Source organism: Athalia rosae, chromosome 5, assembly GCF_917208135.1.
Source record: "Athalia rosae chromosome 5, iyAthRosa1.1, whole genome shotgun sequence".
Taxonomy (NCBI): domain Eukaryota; kingdom Metazoa; phylum Arthropoda; class Insecta; order Hymenoptera; family Athaliidae; genus Athalia; species Athalia rosae.
The window spans coordinates 12,948,265-12,969,267 of NC_064030.1; the positions used below are offsets into that span (position 1 = coordinate 12,948,265).

At 38.5% G+C, this 21,003-nt stretch overlaps 1 protein-coding gene and 1 non-coding gene across 2 annotated transcripts; both read right to left on the reverse strand.

Moving 5' to 3' along the window:
• Positions 1 to 12,056: 12,056 nt before the first annotated feature.
• Positions 12,057 to 12,175, reverse strand: LOC112694993. The gene has a single exon (XR_003150291.1). It is a non-coding gene; the product is annotated as a 5S ribosomal RNA (ribosomal RNA).
• A 4,165-nt stretch (positions 12,176 to 16,340) lies between these two features.
• LOC125501155 lies at positions 16,341 to 19,714 on the reverse strand. Its single transcript, XM_048656296.1, has 2 exons — positions 18,782 to 19,714; positions 16,341 to 18,410 (listed from the first exon to the last, which is right to left on the reverse strand). Exon 1 carries the CDS (start codon positions 19,712 to 19,714, stop codon positions 18,788 to 18,790), a length of 927 nt encoding a protein of 308 aa, XP_048512253.1. The 3' UTR covers positions 16,341 to 18,410; positions 18,782 to 18,787.
• Positions 19,715 to 21,003: the final 1,289 nt, after the last annotated feature.

A 21,003-nucleotide genomic window follows, 5' to 3' on the forward strand; every position in this document is an offset into this window, starting at 1 on the left:
AGGCTAACGTACTTTTTGAGCAACTTTCCGAATGCGATTTTCTTACTTGGAACTCAGAGTTCCTCCATTCAAGTGTACAATAAGTTAAGGAACAGGATCAGAAAAGTGAAAAAAAAGCGCCGATTTCGATTTCACTATATTTTGTTTTCACGAAAAACTCATTTTGAAACATCTTTGGTAAGATATAACATTTTTACAGTGAGCAAATATCTTTTTTTATCGAATTAAACTTATTTCGCGATTGAATGAGATTTGAATTTTACGATTATGCGATTAATTTAGAAATCAACAGAAATACGAAGCTGAGTACAATCGAGTTTGCTCTTATACAGGGTGTCTCATTTTAATCTTATACCTGATTTATCTCGGAAAATACGACTAACAGTAAGATCAAGTATTGAGTATAATGAAACGGTTGGGATTCAATGGTGGGAAAAACTTGAAGCTATCCATTTTATTTTTAAAGGGACCTTGTAAAGGTCAAACCAAGGTCAACTCGGTTTTTCCGATTAGAATGACATATTTTTTCCCCCAAAATCGAAAGGAGAGTCAAATTCTGTACCGAAAAGTAGGTACCTACTTCCACACATATGGCCTCAAGACGATAGATTAGGTTAGGTAGAGCCGTTCAAAAAAGTATGCTTACACATGGGGCCGTGCATCACCAGCCCAGCGAGACCTCTATTCTATTTACCGAGTTGACCTTAGTTTAACCTTTACAAGGTCACTTAAAAAAAATATTGAATAGCGTTAAGTTTCCCCCCTCTTCGAACTGTGAGAGTTTTATTATATTCAATACTCGATCGGAGTCGTATTTTCCAAGATAAGTCGAGTGTAAGATTGAAATGGAACATCCTGTGAAAGTTTTCGGCATACCACGGATAATAAAATTTTACATAACTAGAGTCTAAAAATTTATTGTGAAGTTCATTACGCCTCCCAAGATAAAATATAATTTGGAATTCCCGCATTTCAATTATCTAATACGCTTGTTATTTATGCGAAAAAGTAATGAATTTACTTGAAATTCACGTGTTAACTGCGGAAGTTATAACGAGTCCTTTTAAGTAGCCATGATTCATTGTTTAATTTTCCGTCGGTATTATAATTCTTATCGTGCAAACTAGAGGCGGTAGAGTTGTGAAGTTATTATTATCGTACTCTTTTTTTTTTTCGTGTCGCTATATATTTTTAATTTGATTGAAATTTTTCACACAGCAAAGACCTTCTGACAATAAGACTTTTGCTCGTACAAAAACTCTTGGGTTTTGGACCGTAACGCAAAAATTCTATTGGTTTTTCCATTCTTAGGAGTTCAAGACGAATGAAAATTCAAAAATGTAGTTTTTATTACGTCTGATTCGAGATCAGATTCAGTGGGGTATTAGTAGCAATATAGATTATTTCCAATTTTATGATCACAAAGACAAAGCAATGGTTGATAGTTCGGAAGAATTGAAAGACCTTGCGAAAAATCTGTCAGAATTGTAAACAAACTGAAATTAAGATAGTAGGGGAGGGTGGGGCACGACGGCCCTCTTAAGCTGGTAATTATTTTTTGTAACTTTTAATCCTTAGGATTACTTCATTTGGTCCTTTTTTAGGTAAATCCGTCAAGCTTTTACCGAAACTCGAAAAAAATTTTTTTTTCATTCTGGGGCACGACGGCCCCCCTCCCAAAAAAAAAAAAATCTTAAAAAAAAATAATTTTTTTTTAGGTGGTCTATTTTGTCCCAGATATCGCAGATTAGCTAGAAACATTTTTAAAACATCAACGGCAACATGATTTGACCAAAAAGGAAAAAAAAGTTTTTTTATCAAATTTTTAAGGGGGGCCGTCGTGCCCCAGGGAGGCCGTCGTGCCCCACCCTCCCCTATTTCTATCATTTTATACGACATGCTCATTTTGTTTCTGAAGAATGTACAATTTAATTAAATCAATCGAACGTTATTTTCAGACGTTCTGCACGGTCAAAATCTTTTTTTTTTTTTTGTTATCTCTAGAACGTTCAAATATCAATTTTGGAACTGCTAAAAAAATCAGTTAAAAAGAAAAAATAGACTTTCATGCAAACTTCACATCGAGCTGAGCTCAAAAAACTTGGAATTTGAAAAGAGCATTACGGACCAATATTTAATGATTGAATTCGATGATCGATCATTTTTCTCATATTCGCTCACCAAATTAAAGAAATTCAAGTCTAACAATAAAACAAATTTTTTGAATATGAGATACTTTTTTTAAAATTGTTGTAAGAAGATATAATTGGTCGGATTATTACTGACAATGAAAAATATGAATTGTTAATTGCAGAATTGAAGCTATGCAGATTGTGACCCTCGGTTTTATTATAAGCGAATTCTAATGGGTTCAGAAGACTTGCTTCTCTCACATTGAATTTTCAGAGCAGGCGCTGCAAAAAAATGCACGTGTACAAGAAAAAAAATCTGACTTTCAAGACGTCGCAACATTCACTTTAAGCTTATGTTGCGTTCGCTCGAGGACTCGTTTGGTTGTCGCTCACTCGCCTTTCGCTCGTAGCGCTATCTACCAAACTCGTCGTCACGAGACTGCGACATAACCTCTCGCGACGACTCGATTGTCGAATAATTCGCCATCTACTCCCCTCGGAGCATAAACTGCTATGAAAATACTTCCACACATTCAGTCGAGTATTCGTTTTCTTCTTATTAAAATCCAACCCTTCAGATAATGAGTGAGATGCAATCCGCCATTTCTGCTTCGCCGGTTAGAATATTCGCTATTGTTACAGTAGCCCTCGAGAAAGAAGAAAAATTTAGCTCCGCTTGCTCGATGCTGTTTGAAGTGTTTCATCATATTCCACTGGACTGGATAATACTCTGTAAGTTTTTTTTTTTATCATTTACTTTTTTCTTGCCCGATATAAAATACCCTCAAGCTCTGAAAACGTTACAACGGCCTGCCAGAACTGGCACATGTTCGACCTCAATGCGGCCCACTTATATATCCATAAAAAGAAATTCAGACGTCACTAACCCATCGATGAGTTCAGTAGAATATCGCGGAGACCTTGGAAACTGAAAAATTAATGGAAATAAAATGGTTGAAAAAATATTTGAAGAAATGAGAATTTTATTTTGCTCAACAACACAAATGCGAAATCAAGAATTGACTGTTCCATGTACATATTTTTTTGCTTGGTAAGTTTTTGCTAATTTCTAGCCACCGTCTCAAATCTTGTTGCTCAAGCCGTTTTTGATATGAGCACGCGGTTCACTTTAGCTCAATATCATAATTAGGGATCAAACGAACTTACCTGTGAGTGAAGTTCTATCCATTGTAGTTTTCAATTTTTTCTTATTTGTAGGATGTGTGCAGAATTCCATTCTGACAAATGTTAGAAATCTACATCTTTTCCCGAGTGAAAGAGAGTTTTGGTTTTCAAGCACCGTATCGGTTTTATCTTTCCCCTTGGCCCACCTTAATTATCTCGGTCCTGATTCTTATTTTTGGTTACCTCTTCGTTTCCTTCTCCGCCTGAAGATAAGTCTTTATCGCGAGAGTCGTCCCCGCGACCTTTTGTTAATTCGGAGGATCATCTGAAATGATACGATCTAATCCCAACTGTGGGCTTCCGTTCACTCTGACAAGAAACGTCTCAACTCGAATTAAGCTCGATCATGATTTCTCTTTGTCGTTTCGACGCGTGCTTGAACTCGACATAATGAGGTTAGCTTTTAACCCACCTGATTCCAGTTTTTCCCCCTTCTCGGGATTGTATAAAAAGGAGTTCTCATAAATGGGGGTTTTTGTGGCAATTGATTTGGAAAAGTTAATGAACTTGGCGACGTTTTTTGCACCCAAGGTGCTTTTTCGGGACTTCGCGGAAATTTTTCTTCTCTTCTAATTATAGTATATGGGATGATAGGGGTTGCTTTTTTTCAGTTAAAACATATTTTTCCCCTCAAATTTCATCGTACTATATTGTCAAAACGTATTTCCAGAAATTCGCGTTAAAAAAAACGACAAATTTTGGGAGGCACTCACCGGATAAGATCCTTGTTTTTTTTTTTTTTTTGTTCGTTCCTCATGTAACTGCATGAGTGTCTGTAAAATTCCCTTTCTACACTTTTTGTTAAACTGCAATCAACTTGCTGATAGTCAATGATTTTTTTTTCACTTCATGTATTTTTCCACTCCGTATGATTACTCCTTTGCTCTTGTTTGTTCGGCGATGGTTTAGGTTTTTAATTAAGTAAGCTGTCCAATTATTCGGCAGCTTTTTCTCTGTTTTTTTTTGTAATTGTGCCACTGTTGTCCATGGCCTCCACGGGGGCTTCACCCCAAGGTCAAATATAATTGCTTTCTCCTCTCTTCCCCTTCATCATTTGACAACATGCAATTTTTTACCTCCATGGTGAACAGGGTAATTCGTTCCAATTGCCTTCAGGTCTTATAAACATGAATCGACAAGATCGAAGCGGGAAAGAGAGAAAAAATTTCTGCGAAAGTTCATGACAAGGGTCAAACAACAAGTGAGGGTAATACGAAGTTGGAAACGTCGAATCGAATCTAGATTGAATATCGTCGGATTATTTACGTAACTTTTTTCTTTCTTTTGTTTGTTTGTTTTTTTTTTAAAATAATTGTATCTCCTATTGGAAAAAGCGACTTTCACCTGACCTATGACAACACAACATTCTCTATCGAATTTGATATCGTCATTTTCATGTGCACGTCATTTTAACCTGCAAACCCTGAAAGTTTCGGTTGTAATATTATTCTCGTCGCGACAAAGTAACTTAATTACGAAAAAAGAATTTGGTTGAAGTGATTCACTCGGTATTATCCTAGGGACACGAAGAACCTGCTGTGATATTGTGTTCGGAATTGTGTTCTTGAATGGGACGACATATGGCGATTTTTTATTGTTGTTCTTTCTTTGAACGTCTTTTAGTACCGTTGCTCGTCACCTGGCAATCGCGATCTTCAGCTGTTCTCTTCTACGTTTTCTCCTCTTTACGTTCTTATTCTTCGTGGTCGAATGCAACGAATTGAAACTTGGTTAGTTTTCTTTCTCTGTTTCTCTAATCAGTTTATCACTAATCGCTAATCCGGACGGATGATCGATTTCGCTGATAAGTGGAAGGAGCGAGAATGGGCCGCGAGTTATTGCGTGTTGGAATATTGAACGCGCTTGGAATGAACAAAGTTTGTCAGTGAGTGAAAAGTTTCCGACACGTAACACCTCCGCTAACACTGTAACAATATCACCGCTCCACTAAGAGTTCTTCAAAAGTTTTGCACTTAAGAAAAGTTTTCAAAAATACGAGATAGATCGTTGACATTTATATAAAAATAAAATTTCATCATCCCATTCAACGGATAACCTACAAACTGCGTTGCTCTCCTACTCTGAACACATCACCTTATTTTACCTTATTAAAGTATTTTGATATTCTGAAAATAATTCGGAGTTCCAAGAACGGTAATTCACTGGAATTTCCATAATAGAACAGGAAAACGGGAAAATTATGTGATTCCGAGTAGCTCGGAAATCGCGAAATTCGATCAGCTTTGTTGACGGTAATGTGATTACGAACTCTCAACAAAAATAATCACCATGTTACCTCGAAGTATCTTGTGATGAGCATCGTTATACAGCTCCCTTCAAGCTCATCATATCCAACTGTCTTGACGATTCGAAATAATTCCAAGATTGAAAAAAATGACAATCCGACAATTGATCTCATTGTCAGTGACATACGAGATTCAGGTAACACTGTATCGTTTTTAAAAACGCATTTCATTTCCATACAACAATTTTCGGTTTTCTCATAATCTGCGTGATTGGGATCTTCTAATTTTTTAAAGAAGTTGTCGATTTGAGAATGCGCCCGATATTTTTTAAGTCCTAAAATTTTTCATAAACAATGGCTGAACAAGAAATATGCATTACGGACAATGAAGCCTATTACGCTGGAAACTCGCAAAAACGTATTTTTCAGCTTTTTCGCGATTTCTACGCCAATTTCACTTTGCAAAATATGCGAAAAATTTCAGATTTGGCAGACATTGACGCGAATGTTGCAGATCTATATCGGATTTTTTCGTACCCAACCCAACCTGTGGAAAATTGAAAAATCTTCAGGGTAAATTGTAAATTTTCGATAAAATTCAGAGAGTGCCTAACTTTTTTTTCACAGTATAACTACCTAGCCGTGCTTGTTTTTTGGACGTTTTCCCAGACTTTTCGCAAAGGTGCGCCATTGTTGAAAAACATCGATAATCAATTTTCCAATCTCTTTCCATGGAAAATACCAACTCCATTATCTGGGCTACACTGCATTCCTGTGATCTTATGATGTACCGATACATTTACAAATGATTACTTATTCGCTGAAGGAGTGAACGAATTCATTTTCGGCTTCACAATATTCCAGCTTATCAACTTTGCACATAGTTTACAAAAAATATGAGGACACAGGAACAAGGCACAACACAAAATACGTTCAATCCTCATACATTTTCATCATGGATGACAAGATTGACGTACACGCTTTCCAACATTTTACTTTGTTATCCCAACGAAGTATCGAGCATTGAATAGATATTAATTGTTGGTGTTGCGTGTGAACGACACCCGACAGTACGACTTCCATCCGCGCACATTCGCGGTAGTAGCATCTGATGTCAGAGTGTCCAGTCGAGTGCGGGGCGTGATCAATTTGGCATTTGTACGTACTACACACGTTCTGCTTCTTATGTGTCGTGATCTGACTTATCCGATGCTCAGTGCCCTTGATGAGTAGATTTTTTCAAATCGACAACTAATTTCCGCCCTGAATTCTAACCAGGACAAGGTCAATGCCGAGGGACTGTGATTCGGGGTGATTTTTTACTGATATCATGTCGAAGAATCACCTGGTGGACATAATCCTTTTTTTCACTCTGCATTTTTCAATGCTCTCACGTTCTCGTGTTGTAGATTCGAGAAGCTAATTACCGGGACGATGGAATCTATCGTTTTTCATCCTCTGCGAAAGGGCACAGAACGCAGGTTTCTACCCGTAAAAGACGGGGTGAGTAGTCTTTCATGCGGTCGGTTACAGGTCACGGCTTCAAATTTTGTTCGGAACTCTCCATTGATCTAAAATTTCATCATCAATTGAAACCTCAGAAATTGATCACATGGCCAATTCTGTATAAAATACGCAAATGGTCAGGAATTGAAGTTCCTCAATTCAACCTCTTGGATTCTACAATTTGATAACGACACAATCTTGACGAGCCGAAAGCGATGAAGTCCGACCATGACTTCATCGGTACAAATTTTATGAAATTCACACCAGACCCCACGCCATACGCTGCGATAGCGAACGAGTGCGCGCGCGATTCCGCACAGATAGAGCTGCACGAGATGATGAACGTAATTTGTTAAACCGCCATGTACAAGGTGTACAAAAACCACTCGACATACCTTCGCCAGGTGGTCTTCAGCTCGATATTGGTAGATGTCTTCGCAATTTCGTAACTTTGCTACCGCAGAATTGAACTTGACCTCGAAATTCAGGGTCAAAATTCTGTTCGTCAAGGATAATTAGGAGTTTCAAGGGTACCGTGTATTGTCATATATGTCCCGGTTTTTGTTGACTCCTCGATTCTTTTTCTGGTCGAAGGGTCCATTTTTGTGATCTCATTGTCAGTGACTCTTACCTTTCTAGATGGGCCAATCTTTTTAATCAATTCAAAATTTCGACTTCGAGTTCCCGCAGAGTGAGGTTATGGGGCCAAAAATTCTTCGAGTCCGTCACAGATCTCGGACTGAAAAATCGCTGGAGAAAACAGTGCAGACGCACGATTTTCACACACCCTGTACGCACATACCTCGTTTGCGTAATTTAAATTGCAGGTCATCTCGAGTAGCTAGCTTCGGGCGTACGTCCGCGTCGCATGCCGCGAGAAGGACAGGGATGCAACACGTAGGTATACACATAGATCTAAATGAATGTATGTAATGTACATACATACGTCCACGTATACATATATACGTGCGCGCCGCCCGCAATTGTTGTTAAAACTAACGGCCCTCATTAGCGAAGGCGACGTGACAGCGCCGCGGCGGGTAGCTCCCGTGGGGTCGCACCGTTCTGCTACCCTGCATGAACATGCGTTTACCTCCGAGGTGCCGTTGCTTCAGGGGATCCTGACCGGCCGCCTCGTATATTAATTGTCTCTGCACGGTAGTCCGGTGCTACACGAGTCTCGGGGTCACGTTTGCTGTGCTAATCAGCTCCACGTAGGTTAGAGTTCGCTTTACGCGCGCAGTGATCGGACCTAGGTAATTCTTTACCAAAACCTAACGAATGGGATACTTTGTACTTGGCCAATTCGTTTTCTTCTGTTTGTTTCTCTTGGGGATTTAATTGGATGATGTTATTGTGGTATTGGCGTATTTTTTACCGATGTACAGGAACAGGAAATGGTACTTTATGCTACAAGTGGAGTAAGTGGCGAAAATTGGGATGAGTTTCGTAGATGTCGGTACGAGCGTAAAGTGAGTAACCGCAACATAACCTCAAAGCGAATTTTGCGACGTCTCAATTGTCGGATTCACCTTCTACTTCACATGTGGGAAAAATTATTTTTTGTAACATCTGCTTTGAAAACTGAATTTGAGAGACCTAAGATCAGTTGGCATCCGACTGAGCATCGGTGAAAACATCCTTCCTTGAAAAATTGATTTTTCAACCTTGTCAAATTCAAAGGTGAAAAGTTTTCATTTTCTCGGAAAAATTTTACTTGCCCAAAGTAACCAAGGTCTCGCGTGGAACTTTGAGTCGTAGATGAACGCTTTACATCTATCGAAAAAAAAAAATGATTAAAAAATAAGGGTTCACAGGCAATTCATAGCTTTTATATCAGACTCTCGACAAATTTCTGTAGAAACAAAAAGTAGAATTTTTTAGAAAAACAAAAAATTCTAACCTTGAATCTCGAAGTCGATGTCGGTTCAGGTTGGGTTAGGTTAGCAACTGGAGAATAGCATGGTATGCCCAGCAAAAGAAATCATCCCTTGAACTAGCGAAATACAACTTCTTTTGCAGACTCTTTCTATACTGAAATATTCATAGGGACTGTATCTCATTTATGCTAATGGGCATCAGAATGTTATAATTTGTAACGTCCAGCAGCAAACTAATTATTGAATAATTGCGCTCTCTGGAGTGTAAATATGACCCTCGTAAACAGTGATGAATTGCAATTACGTGAGCGCATACCGTGTATCGAAGGCTATTTGTAACGATTAACGTTCAGTTTCGTGGAATTGTAGTCGAGTTCGAAATTCTATTCAATTAAAATGATTCTATGACCGGATTGATTTTAATGAGACTTTAATATTACTGTCGATCCCTGATACAGAACGGCTCTTCGATTAGTTCGATTTATTCGCTCACTAATGGGGCAAAATGATAATTAATCAAGGAATTAATAACGAATAAATGAAAGTTGAAAAGAATATAGATTCGTGACTTTTATTCTGGTGAAAATTTTCCGATTGGAGCGTTGTTATTGGAAAAAAAAATTTTCCTCCTACATCAAATGTATTGATTTAGGTATGTGATTGCCTTTAATGCCCTGGAAATTCAAAGAAAAAAAAAAAATGAAAATTAATCGAATCGAGATCTCGAGTAGAGCTTCAAGAGGGTGCCAAATTATGAGATCGGTGCACGACCGGGTAACGCTGCTTTGAATAAAATCGAATAATGGCTTTTGTTTTAAACGAAATTCTATGTTTCTTTTTTTTCACTTCAAAGTTGTAGCCGATTGAAATAAAGAAAAGATCGTAATTCGACAGAGTCAGAATTTGTAACGATAAAAATTTGCACATGCCGAGTTACTGCGGTGTACTAATAAGAAGTTAGCTGCGAACAGGCGCCAAACTAACGAAACCTTATGCGGCCACTGTGACCTTTGATTCGTCATTACTTTTGAATCCTCGAAGGTGGGATACTTTTCTTTTTTTCTTCGAATCGTCCTGAAACCGAGTCTTACCTCAACAGAGAGAAAAAAATCGACTCTCACATCATTGAAAGAGTCGACACTGAACGTGGCACCACCTGTATTTAATTTCCGACTAATTTCACTATTTCGATGTCATAAAAATCTTGCGACTATTTCGTTAAAAAAAACAAAAAAAAAAAACAAATACGAAGTTCGCATCGCACAGAAAAAAGTGTTTCCGTTTGTTCTGAAAATCCATGTAGTGCATCCCTCTCGGTATAATGTAACAGATTTGCTCGGCCGCATACCAGATAACGCAGAAAATAACAAACCCTCGGGATTTTCGCGTCGCGTCGGCGGGGAATACCGTGCACAGTAATAGGTGTACCAACCGAACTATAAAGCCCTGTAGCGTTGGTAGTAATGGATAAAGCCATGCTCACAGCGATTGTCGAGCTCAGCCGTTGCCCGCGACGTGGTTTAATATAAATAAATTTATCGCTCGATTTGCATGTGCACCAACAAAATCTGTGGCGGCTCCTAGTATTGTCGGCTTACCTTATATTCATATCTCGGCTTTTGCGTTTCCTCGCGTTGCGTTGCACGCTGGAAAGTACGTCGTAAAAACGTAACGACTTTCTTTTATTTTATCAAATAGGTAACATCTTTTCCACTTCCATGCCGTAACGGCCGAACAATAACATCAAGCTCTCACCGAGAGGGCGGGCTCCGTCCCAACTCGGTCGCCCGAGCGGAGCTTTTCCGTCTCATCATTTTTACGTCAAGGTTCCCGCACCTCAAACACGCCGCCATTTTTATTTTTCTATATAAAATGGATAATTTATACCAACGAATGTCACGTTTGCGTATAAGACCACTTTTTCTCTTTCAGGACCATTTTTTTTTTTTTTTTTTTTTTTTACATTTTAAGACGCTTACGATTTTTTTTTCCGACCCCTTGAACACACGTGTTTAGCATGTGTTATCAAAATCAGAAAACGAGAAGAAATAGTTTTCTGAACTTTACGTGATGTTCAAAATGTAATTAAACGAAAAGTAAAGTCGAAGTAGAAATGGGATTTCGCGCTTCATGTTCAAACTCATAAATAGTTCTTACGGTTCGGTTACAACAAAAAAAGGAGATTCCGTTTCAATTATGTTAAAAGTGAACTAGGATTCACTGTTCTAAATTGAACTAAGATTACACGAAGAATTGACGATAATAATTTTATGAATTTCGAGAGTCTTGAAGGGCCAACGAACACTGCTTACTGGCGCTATCGTCATCGACGGTATCCTATTATACCGATAGTTACAGCTGTAACCGGATGGGCGATCATCCGTTAAAATAACTTCGAATCAATTTGACGCGCTTCAAAATTGATGACTAGCTTGATAAGATCATTTTTCCATACCACTGAATAATGCGTTTTTTTTGGAAGGATCGTTTTATTCAAGGATGGAGGATAAAAGTACACGAATGTTGAGAAACTTTATTGTTCGCGACAATTAAATAAAAAAAAAAAAAGAAATTGAATAGAAATTCTGAAAATAGATTCGGAATGGCCTATCAGTCGAAGAGAAAGAAAAACGCAATTCATATGATGTTGAAAAATTTGTCAAAAAATCGGCCTCACCGAAATTTTGGAAACGATGGGGTTGATGAGCAAAGTAACAGCGAGCGTATTTGTGATTCCGAAAAACCAAATTTATACCGTTGGCCGTTTGGTCGCATTGTTTGTGCAAAAAATTACTGAAATTGTGCGATCAAATTTTTATTCTCCCCACTTGAATCTACAAAATACACGTATGGGATTTTTTATTTTGTGTTTTTGTTCGATTGTATAAAATGTTGAAAGATAATGTGTCATAGATAGACTTTGAACTCAATTATACATACGAGTGAATGACGAAATTTTTTGTCATGTTTTTTATTTCCAGATCATAAAATTTGATCGAAAATCCGTTCAAAAACGGAGTAGTCAATTTGCGGAGAATCATAACTTTTTCCGGAATACGCTCACATTACGTGGATTTACATTCTTCTCAAAATATTGCAAAAAAGAGATGCCAACGGCACGCGGTGTTCCCAAGCGGTCACCCATCCAAGTACTAACCGCGCCCAATGCTGCTTAACTTCGGTGATCGGACGAGAACCGGTGCATTCAGCATGGTATGGCCGTTGCCGAAGGATAAAGAGGACTGCTTCCAGAGAGCGTGAGTTATTCGTCCGCTCAGTCCCGAATTTCATTCGAATCTTCCAAAAAAGAGACGCTATCGACGGGCAGTATTTGTCAATGGCTACATCGTCGACAATCAAAGCCATGATTGTTGCACTGTGAGTACTGCAAGCAAGTATCGATCGAATCGCTGCATACCTTGTTTTCAGCGCATCATAATTTCGGATTTCAATCATGTTTTGTCCCTGGAAAAGTCACCGTCGAAAGTAGCGTAGTTTTCATAACTTCAACTCTATTCTGATCAATTATCCAGTTTTTACTTCGTAAATGTCCTAGTTGATAATGTACGATTGCGTATAGCTTTGAAGATCCTACTATTTGATTCAAACAGTTTGCAAAGCAATCAATCTTTGAACTAGCTGCCAATTATTTGCTCAAAATTCGCTACTCAATTAATTTGATTTCAATTGGCGAATACATATTACCTATACACGTTTTATGACACGGCTGTAATGACTAATTACAAGTGTAAAAAGTTGAAAACAGGAAGCCACGTATGTATCCGCGCTAGCTCGTAAATAATCTACAGTTTTTGTGCGACTCAAAAATAAACATCAGTCAGAATTTAACTTTACAAATATAAAACTTTTGAAGTTATTCTTCACTCACGTTTCACAGGAAATTATTTTTTCGTTTGATATGAAAGGGAAGCTCAAAAAAAATTTCCGCACATACCGTGCTCCTTTTGATCGCGGCAGCAATCTATTCGAATTGAAATTTTTTTTCTCTCAGATTTCGAATTGTTCCTCAAATTTTTGAACAACCTGATTTTCCTCTTTCATCCAATATCCAATCTTTGTCGTCAAGTCAAGTGGCGCTTGAAGTTCAGAGCCCTTAGTCTGGAGATTTATAACTACAAAGAAAAAAATGATAGAGCGGAAATCCAGAAAAGCTTCAAAAGATTGAGTATTCTGCGACTGACGAAGCATTTTCAAATTCGAATAAACAATACAACGACAGTCATGACCTTCGAAAAATCGAAAAATGTTGTCTTCTACCGTACTGTAGTAGGTTAACTTTGGAGCCTCATCACTCGTTAGGAAAGCATTCGAAAAATATCACAAAAATTCGGAGACGTTACTGAAAGATTTCTCGGAAGGATCCCGTTTGAAAATTTCGAAAGTGTTGATAAACATGACACCTAGGTGCACCGAAGTACAAAGAGGCGATCTTGGGAGCGGTTCAAGCAAAACTGATCCACGTGGGTTGAAAGTTTGCAGAAAAATATACACTTTCCAATGCCACAAACGAAAAATTGCTCGTATTGCTGAATTTCCGGTAATCATCATTGTCGTTTTAGGAAATCAAAGGCGTTAAGCGAGTGACCCAGTCGCTACAACGTCGCTGCATTCTCACGTCTCCCCGCACCGCACGTCGCTACAATGTAGTCAGTTTTTTTTCTATAAATAGACACAGATGGTTACCAAGTTTACAGCGACGGAATGTCAAATCAGAAGAAATAAAAACATCAATCGAACCATCTCAGTAAAGAGTCTGGAGCAGAAGCCTTCAGTGTTCAAACAGGTTCGGGGAAATCGTGAACTTTTTTTCAACCCCAGAATTCGGGAGATTTTTCACGCCTAATAGCCATTATTATGGGCTAATTTCACGAATGATTGATAACGATGTTGGTTTAAAGATCCCCCACTAGTAGGCGCACTATACACCGCCAAGAAAAAACGTTCTCCAGCCCGAGCGATATCTTCGTGAGTGGCATCGGCGTCGTTGAAAATTTTCACGACGTCTTTCAAACCATCTCGCTGCTCCAACAATTTGAAACATTTCAATTCACCTTTTTGGAAAATGCATAACGTGGTGTCACACCTAGAGAAAGCATGCGCGAAAAAAACCATTTCTTGGAGACCTTCGCGCGATTCTAAAAGTCCAGAAGAATAAATTTTCCGCTCAATTTTTCCCTTCCCCGGTTTAACGAAGTGAATGTCGCTGCCTTCCGGTGCTAATGCTGCTAACAAAGCGAGGAGATCAACATCGTCACCAACGATGACGACTTTTTCGGACGAAGATTATTCTATTGCCGTCGTTACGATAAGAATGTATCAGCATCGTCTCGTGCTTTCCTAACCTCGAAACCTCTATTTTGATATCGATCTTTCAGAATTGACATCAATGGTATCTTGTTTTTGTCAATTGACAACAACTTCTCTTACGTTACGGTGGCGACCATAGTAGCATCGAAGAGTATGTTAGCGCTTGAATGCTTTACAGAATGACGATGCTGTTCATGCTTTTTTGTACCGCTAGAGCCGCTATGGACGTAGCCATCACAAAAACGATTACGGATCTAGTTCCAAAATGATTTTGCACGTAACCCACATATGCTGTGCAGATGGACTCGGATGTTTCATGGTGATGCCAAATAACGCGATGCAGGAGATATCCCACGTCGATGACAAGCTCACGATTCACGTCATTTGTTTCCAATGAGTCCTCGCGTGATTCTTCAAATAGGTCGTGGAACGCAGACTTCTTGATTTCCCGCATGTTCGCCTCATCGAAAAGGGCAAGTGGAAATAGCGCCAGCTCGTAATCTGGGTATTCGGCGAGTTCGGCACCATCTTCTTTAGCGATGCAAATTCTTTGGAATAGCATCAGCGACTCGATGGGCACGTCCACATCGTACAGCTTGATCGCGAAATTGATTGTGGCCAGAGGACGAACTCGATTGTCGCGTTCCATTTTCACGTCTTTCAAATTTTCTCCGACGACAGCCCTGACAGCTTTCGTTCCAATTTCCACCGCATTGTGGCAGTTAATTTTATCATCACCGACCACCCCTGATTGTGAGCTAATCGACGTGATACTTTTGCACGTCTGAAATGGATAGCGGCACGGAAGCCAATTCTCCAGTCGTTTCACGACTCGATCATCTCGGTCTATTCGAGATTCCCTCGAATCTACGTGCTGTTCGTCGCCGTCAAAGGCTATATTGGCGTATCCCTCCAGAGATTCGCAAATTTGACGAAGGGCAGGCATTGCTGAGATACATTTAGAAAGTAAACTATCAGTGAACCTTTGACCTGTCGTACCGCCGACGACTTTCATGCTGCGCATAAGATTTTGCTCCATTGCCATATCCGACCAAGTTCCCGACCAATATTCATCCGTCCGTGTTATAGTTAAGCAGCCATCATCCGCGGCATTCGTCGCTTTTGATACGAGACGGTAGATTTAGCATATTTTGAACATACATGTGACATGCGTTGGCGTTCAACAAGTGGTCACAGGCGTGAAAGAATGGGAGCATTTGCTGTATGGTTTGTGGACGACCACTCCAGTTACCTTCTCTCTCCGCTTGTATGAGTCGCTTCACCAACGTCACCATGTGGAAATACTGCATCCATAATTTTGCAGTCGGGCCATTTTTTTCCACCTTCTTCAACCGAGTCCTTATTTTTCCAGAGATTTCTCAGATCATAGGGTCTATTCCACGTGAACCGGATCGGTCACCTCTCAGATATTTTTTTAATTTCGCATGTCGATTCTCCATGGAAAGTTGGAATTTTGTGCCACAGGATTTTTGAATTAGTGCAAATTTCGATTTATTATTAACGATCGAAAAATTGAGCAGCGTTTTCTTAAAAAAATCCTAACTTCGTCAAAAATGATGTGAGATTCAATTTTTTTTCCAGCATTTACGCGGATGAGCCCACAGATTCAGGAAAAAAACAGATGGTTCTAGAAAAATTTATTTATCATTTCGTTAATTTACAATTAATTTTTAAATGATTTTTAAAACACTGACGGATAGCACCGAAAAATTGAAAAAAAAATGCTGACATATACTTTGAACCACACCACAGCCTGTAAACTAATTTCAGAGATGCGTTCGGCTTGGTTTTTGAGTAAAAAATCATCAAAGTTGGCGGGGCACGTCCATTCGAACTCATCGCCGCCTGGCGCGTATAACTGGTGCGCTTCTAACTACCGACGGTCGCTATACTTGGTGGACGCTCAGCGGCGGTATTCGCGAGCCATTTTTACAATGATCGCCATTTGAAAGTCTGAAAAAATACCATAGCTTTCCCATGACTCTCCAAAGCGATAGAGTCAAGTTCCAGGAATGTGCTTTTTCTCGTTTCCTGTTTTCGAAGCCCAAATTCGACAACAGATCCAACAAATTTCTTGACTCAAATTTTCGGTACAAGAATACAACAACGCTAATTTGAAGCGGGGACAAGAAGGATGGTGGTCCGGTCGCCGATATAACGGCATGTGCTACGGAGGGACATTTCCGTTCAAGCGATTCAATGTTGCATCTTCTGTCTTTGGTGATTATGTTGTTCAGAAGAAGATCAAGAGATTCCGGAATACAACTATTGACGACTTCTAAAGAATTATCGGTCGGTGGATACGATAAAGTGTCATGAAGCTGTGTTCTAATATCTTTACGGATTATTACCGCGGCTACTGTAATAGCAACGTATACCAATGATCCGATAAGACTTCGTATTCAGTAATTACTGAAACAAACGATGGGGCCTTTTTGCTGGTTATCTCTCATAATGTTGTCATTTCCGTATGTTTCTTCGAGTTTTCTTTCAATTGTACGCTCGTAGGGGACCTAGCCTTCGATTAATTTAATCAAATCCGGCAATGAAAACTAACATTCGTCGCTGTTCTCGATGAATTTGAAAACGAACTGCATTGCATTTTTTACATCGTCAGCTGGTGGACTACCTCCATTTTTCCCGTTGCTGGCCTCTTGAAGGAGTCGGAAAGCCAAGATCATGGTATATCGCTTCTGCAGCAACCAAGTCTGAAACGGCTTCTATCCATCGCGTTACTTCCCAACTCCATTTGTCGTTCCTCTTTCTAGCTGCCTGAATTACACTTCCTTTCACGGCTAAAGTCCGAACGTTGCGCACTATACTACTTTTATCGACTTGCTTTTTCTTCTCCCTTTCATAATATTTCGTATCTATCGCTTCTGCACAGTACAAACACGCATTTTTGAATTCGAAGCTCGATGATGATTATTTCAACTTTGATTTTTTAGACGAAGTCGGTAAAGCTTCGTTATGATGAGTTGCTTGTCTTTTCAACGAAGCAATAATATTGTGTTCTCGAGTATATTGTTTTCTACACGAATCATGTACAATTATAGAACATAACCCCTCCAATTTTTTTCTTTTACCATCTCCTCTCTTATCACTTGTATTTTTTGAAGTTATCGGTCCTTTTGGTCCAACAACGCTTGTTTTTCCTATTTCAATGCTCTCCTCTCAAATAAAACATTTTTCGCCACTATCCATTTCGATGAAAGAGACTCGGCAACGTTCCGTCACAAACTAATTTTAAGGACTGCTCAGGGTACTGTCCGTCGAGCCGACATCGAACACCTCTTAACCCGCTAGGGGTCATGTCACATAATGCCCTAACCCCCCTTCTTTTGCTTTCGGTGTGGTTCTACGAAATAAGGTGCCTGGAGTATATCCTAGCTTTTCGCAGTAAAGATACTCGGTAGTGCGGCCATTCTTTTGAATGTAATTGGCACGAGGCTTTACCGAGTCTTCATTAATATTTGGAACGTATAGGATCCTGAGATTCATTATTATTACTTCATTCAATTCAACTTAGGATTGCAACTAAAGATACGACAAAACTATATTCTAGCTTTTTTATAGAGAATTTGATTTTCATAATTTTTGCAGGTGATAAACCGACACAACGACACGTAAAGAAGGTCGGTGTACGACAGTCTGGGCAGCATAGAGATTTAACGTCACATTGAGCGTTTGAGATACGACAAAACTATAATTCAGCTTTTTTAGAGAGAATTTAGTAGGCTATATTATGTGTGGGGACTATTTTTCCTCTGTGAGAATCGGTTTCAGAGATATAGACGAAAGACAGAAAAAATGTACCTTCTTTCCAAGATGGCGGCGCGATCGTTACAGATGGTGATTGGGCAATTTAGTATGTTCAGGGGGTATTCTAGTGTAGAGGCATGAATTTGAGATGTGTTTTCAGGTGCTACAAATAAAAATCAAAAAATATTTTCATCATCCATTTTTTTACCAAACGTTTATTATTATTTGAAGATTACAAGAAAAAAAAAAATAGTCAAAAAATACAAAATTGAAAGTGGTATGAGTTGTTGAAGTGGGAGGTACAAAAAAATGGCGCGCCAATCTTGTCATGATTGCAAGCTTTTTCAAAATCTGAAACAAAAAAAAATAAGAGATTATTAATATAGATAAATGTGGCTATCGTACTAACTAAGAAAAAGTGTAAACAAAATTTTTTTTTACTAAATTACGGCTGTCCGAAAAAATGATACATTTTTTTCGACTTTTTTGGACTTTTCTGAATTTTTAAAAAATCGTAAAAATTATTATTTTGTTATAATAATAGTTAGGACGATAGAGACATGTATTGAGAAGATTCACACCAAATTTTAAGTCAATTGGTTCAATAGAACTTGAGAAATCAAGTCAAACGTTTTGAAAAGTGTAGTTTCGAGAAAAACGCGTTTAAAGTTTCGAGTAAAATTATACCCGATGTTAACCATTAAACGACATATTATACTTACGTTTTTTCAATCCGCGATTCCTGCTCCATACATGGGGCCTTCCTCTACTTCAAACAAATCATTTTCTGCATTCCTTTCTTCTAAACGAGCAGTGCGGGCTTCCTTTAAGGCGTTAGAAGTTCGGATTTCAGAACGATTAATCGGGGCATTATCTCGTTTGGTGGCGAACGCATGAGCTTCAGAACCAATGTCCATCCCCATAAGAGACATCATTTTCAAAATAGGAATGAAGCCTTCATTAAATATGGAAACTGCGATAAAAGTTGCAATTTCTATTACACGTAAGCCGGCATGTATATGTTTTGGCGCAAAAGTCCAAATTAATGAGTTCAAGGACTCATTGTTATCCTGGGTCTCAGAACCTAAGCACCGAACCAGTAAATCCTCTGACGATAAACTCTCGTAGATCGGCTTTATAATTTCTAATACATCATCCGACAGAGGCGGGTTTTCGTGGTCAAACTCTTCAGATGTACCTTCATGTGCAGCATTCTGCCATTTACACCAGCTTTCTGGACCAGGTGGGCAATATAAATGTTGTGGATTTTCATTTGTAGAACTATTATGATAGAAGGTTGCCCAAATTGCATTTTTCATGTCCTCTATAGAATCCGGATGCCGGCGAATCGCTAATCCATAATATAAAGATAATTTATTTATTACTTTATCGGTTAATTTTCCTGGACCTTTTCCGCCAATCCCTTTTCCTTTATTTTCATTTTTTGCTTTCCGTAATCTTGCACCCATTCTTTTTTGTATATGTCCCACACATTCTTTTTTTTCATCAATTGGGTTACCATCATAAGGATCTATGTCAAGTATACCCTGGAAAGTCTTATTGTTAGTATCACCATCCCCAATATATTTGACATATTTTACTTGGTGTTTTTCAACTGATCTACTAAACATCTCGATAATAGCGTCAACTTCCATTTTTCCTGCACTTCCTTTACGATTTATCGTACAAGATTCTTCATGGTCTTCGTACCAATCATTGTACGCTTCGATATCGGAATGTTTTTTATTTTTCCAGATATTACAGCCTTAACAAAAGCTAGATTTGACAACTGTATCTACAACTTTTTTGGAATGTTTAGCTATGAGTGTGGTAACCCCAAATAGAGAACTGAAACCTCTTTTCTTCCAGGTCCCATCTCCAGAAACCGTGAAATTAGTTGAATCAGCATTTGGATCAGAAGCTGAAATTAAATTTTTCTCTTCATCAACAGCTTTCGAAATAATCAAGTTATAAACTGCCGATGCAGCTGTATACACGTTTTCAAGACAACTGTAGTATGCGCCGATGGATATTCCTTGACAAATATCCATCATACTGCAGAAGATATTGATTCCTTCTCGTCCAACTCCCAAAAGTCGCATAGCGAAAACCATTTTTCGATTGATTTCAAATGATTTATTTACAAATGGAGAAGATGCTATATATTGTGGACTTTCACAACTGCATTGTAGTGCAATTTTAAATCCCAGTCCACGATGAGCTGTCCGAGAAAATTTTATTTCATTCTTGCACGTAGCACACAAAACTAATGATGAAATAGCTGTAAAAACCGAGAAAAACTCCAAAATACAATATCCATAATTGTTGGAAATGATCACTTCTTCATCATTAGATTTTTTTCAATTTAGTTGCCGATGCACTTGTAAAACTAGTATCTTCTTCTACAGTAAATCTATTGCCGTGGAATCGCCTTTTTTTTGATCGGTCAGCACGAGAAGTACTATTTTTGGCGGGTTTTCGATCCATTTTCACTAAATCAAACTTCGAAAATTCACTAAATTAAAATATTTCTCTTTTACTTAGAGCACGTGCATCTACGTTGCTGGAAGGTTAAAATTCAACTGTTGGAAACTGGCTGTTACTAAACTCTAAGTGCAGAAAACTTTCAAAAATCAACAGGGTAACCTTGAATTACATATACTTATATATTATAATACAACTACAATAAAAGGGTACAATACAAAAGTATGGGTGTATAGGTATTTACAACCGAAGGGGACCGCAGGTAGACAGATTATCACTAACGTCTTTTGTTCGATTCGTTCCAGCCGAGCCAGTATTGAAGACGTGTCACTAAAATAGCTATATCTCTGGAAATAATTGAAATTTTGGCTTGCCTTTTTAAAGACACATTCTTGAAAGGTTAAGCTTTGAAAATATGAAAAAAAAAAATTCGATTTTTTCAAATTTCTACACTAGAATA

Coding starts and splice junctions, on each gene's coding strand:
- LOC125501155 (XM_048656296.1), bottom strand. CDS start 19,714: ATGGAAGTTGACGCTATTATCGAGATGTTTAGTAGATCAGTTGAAAAA.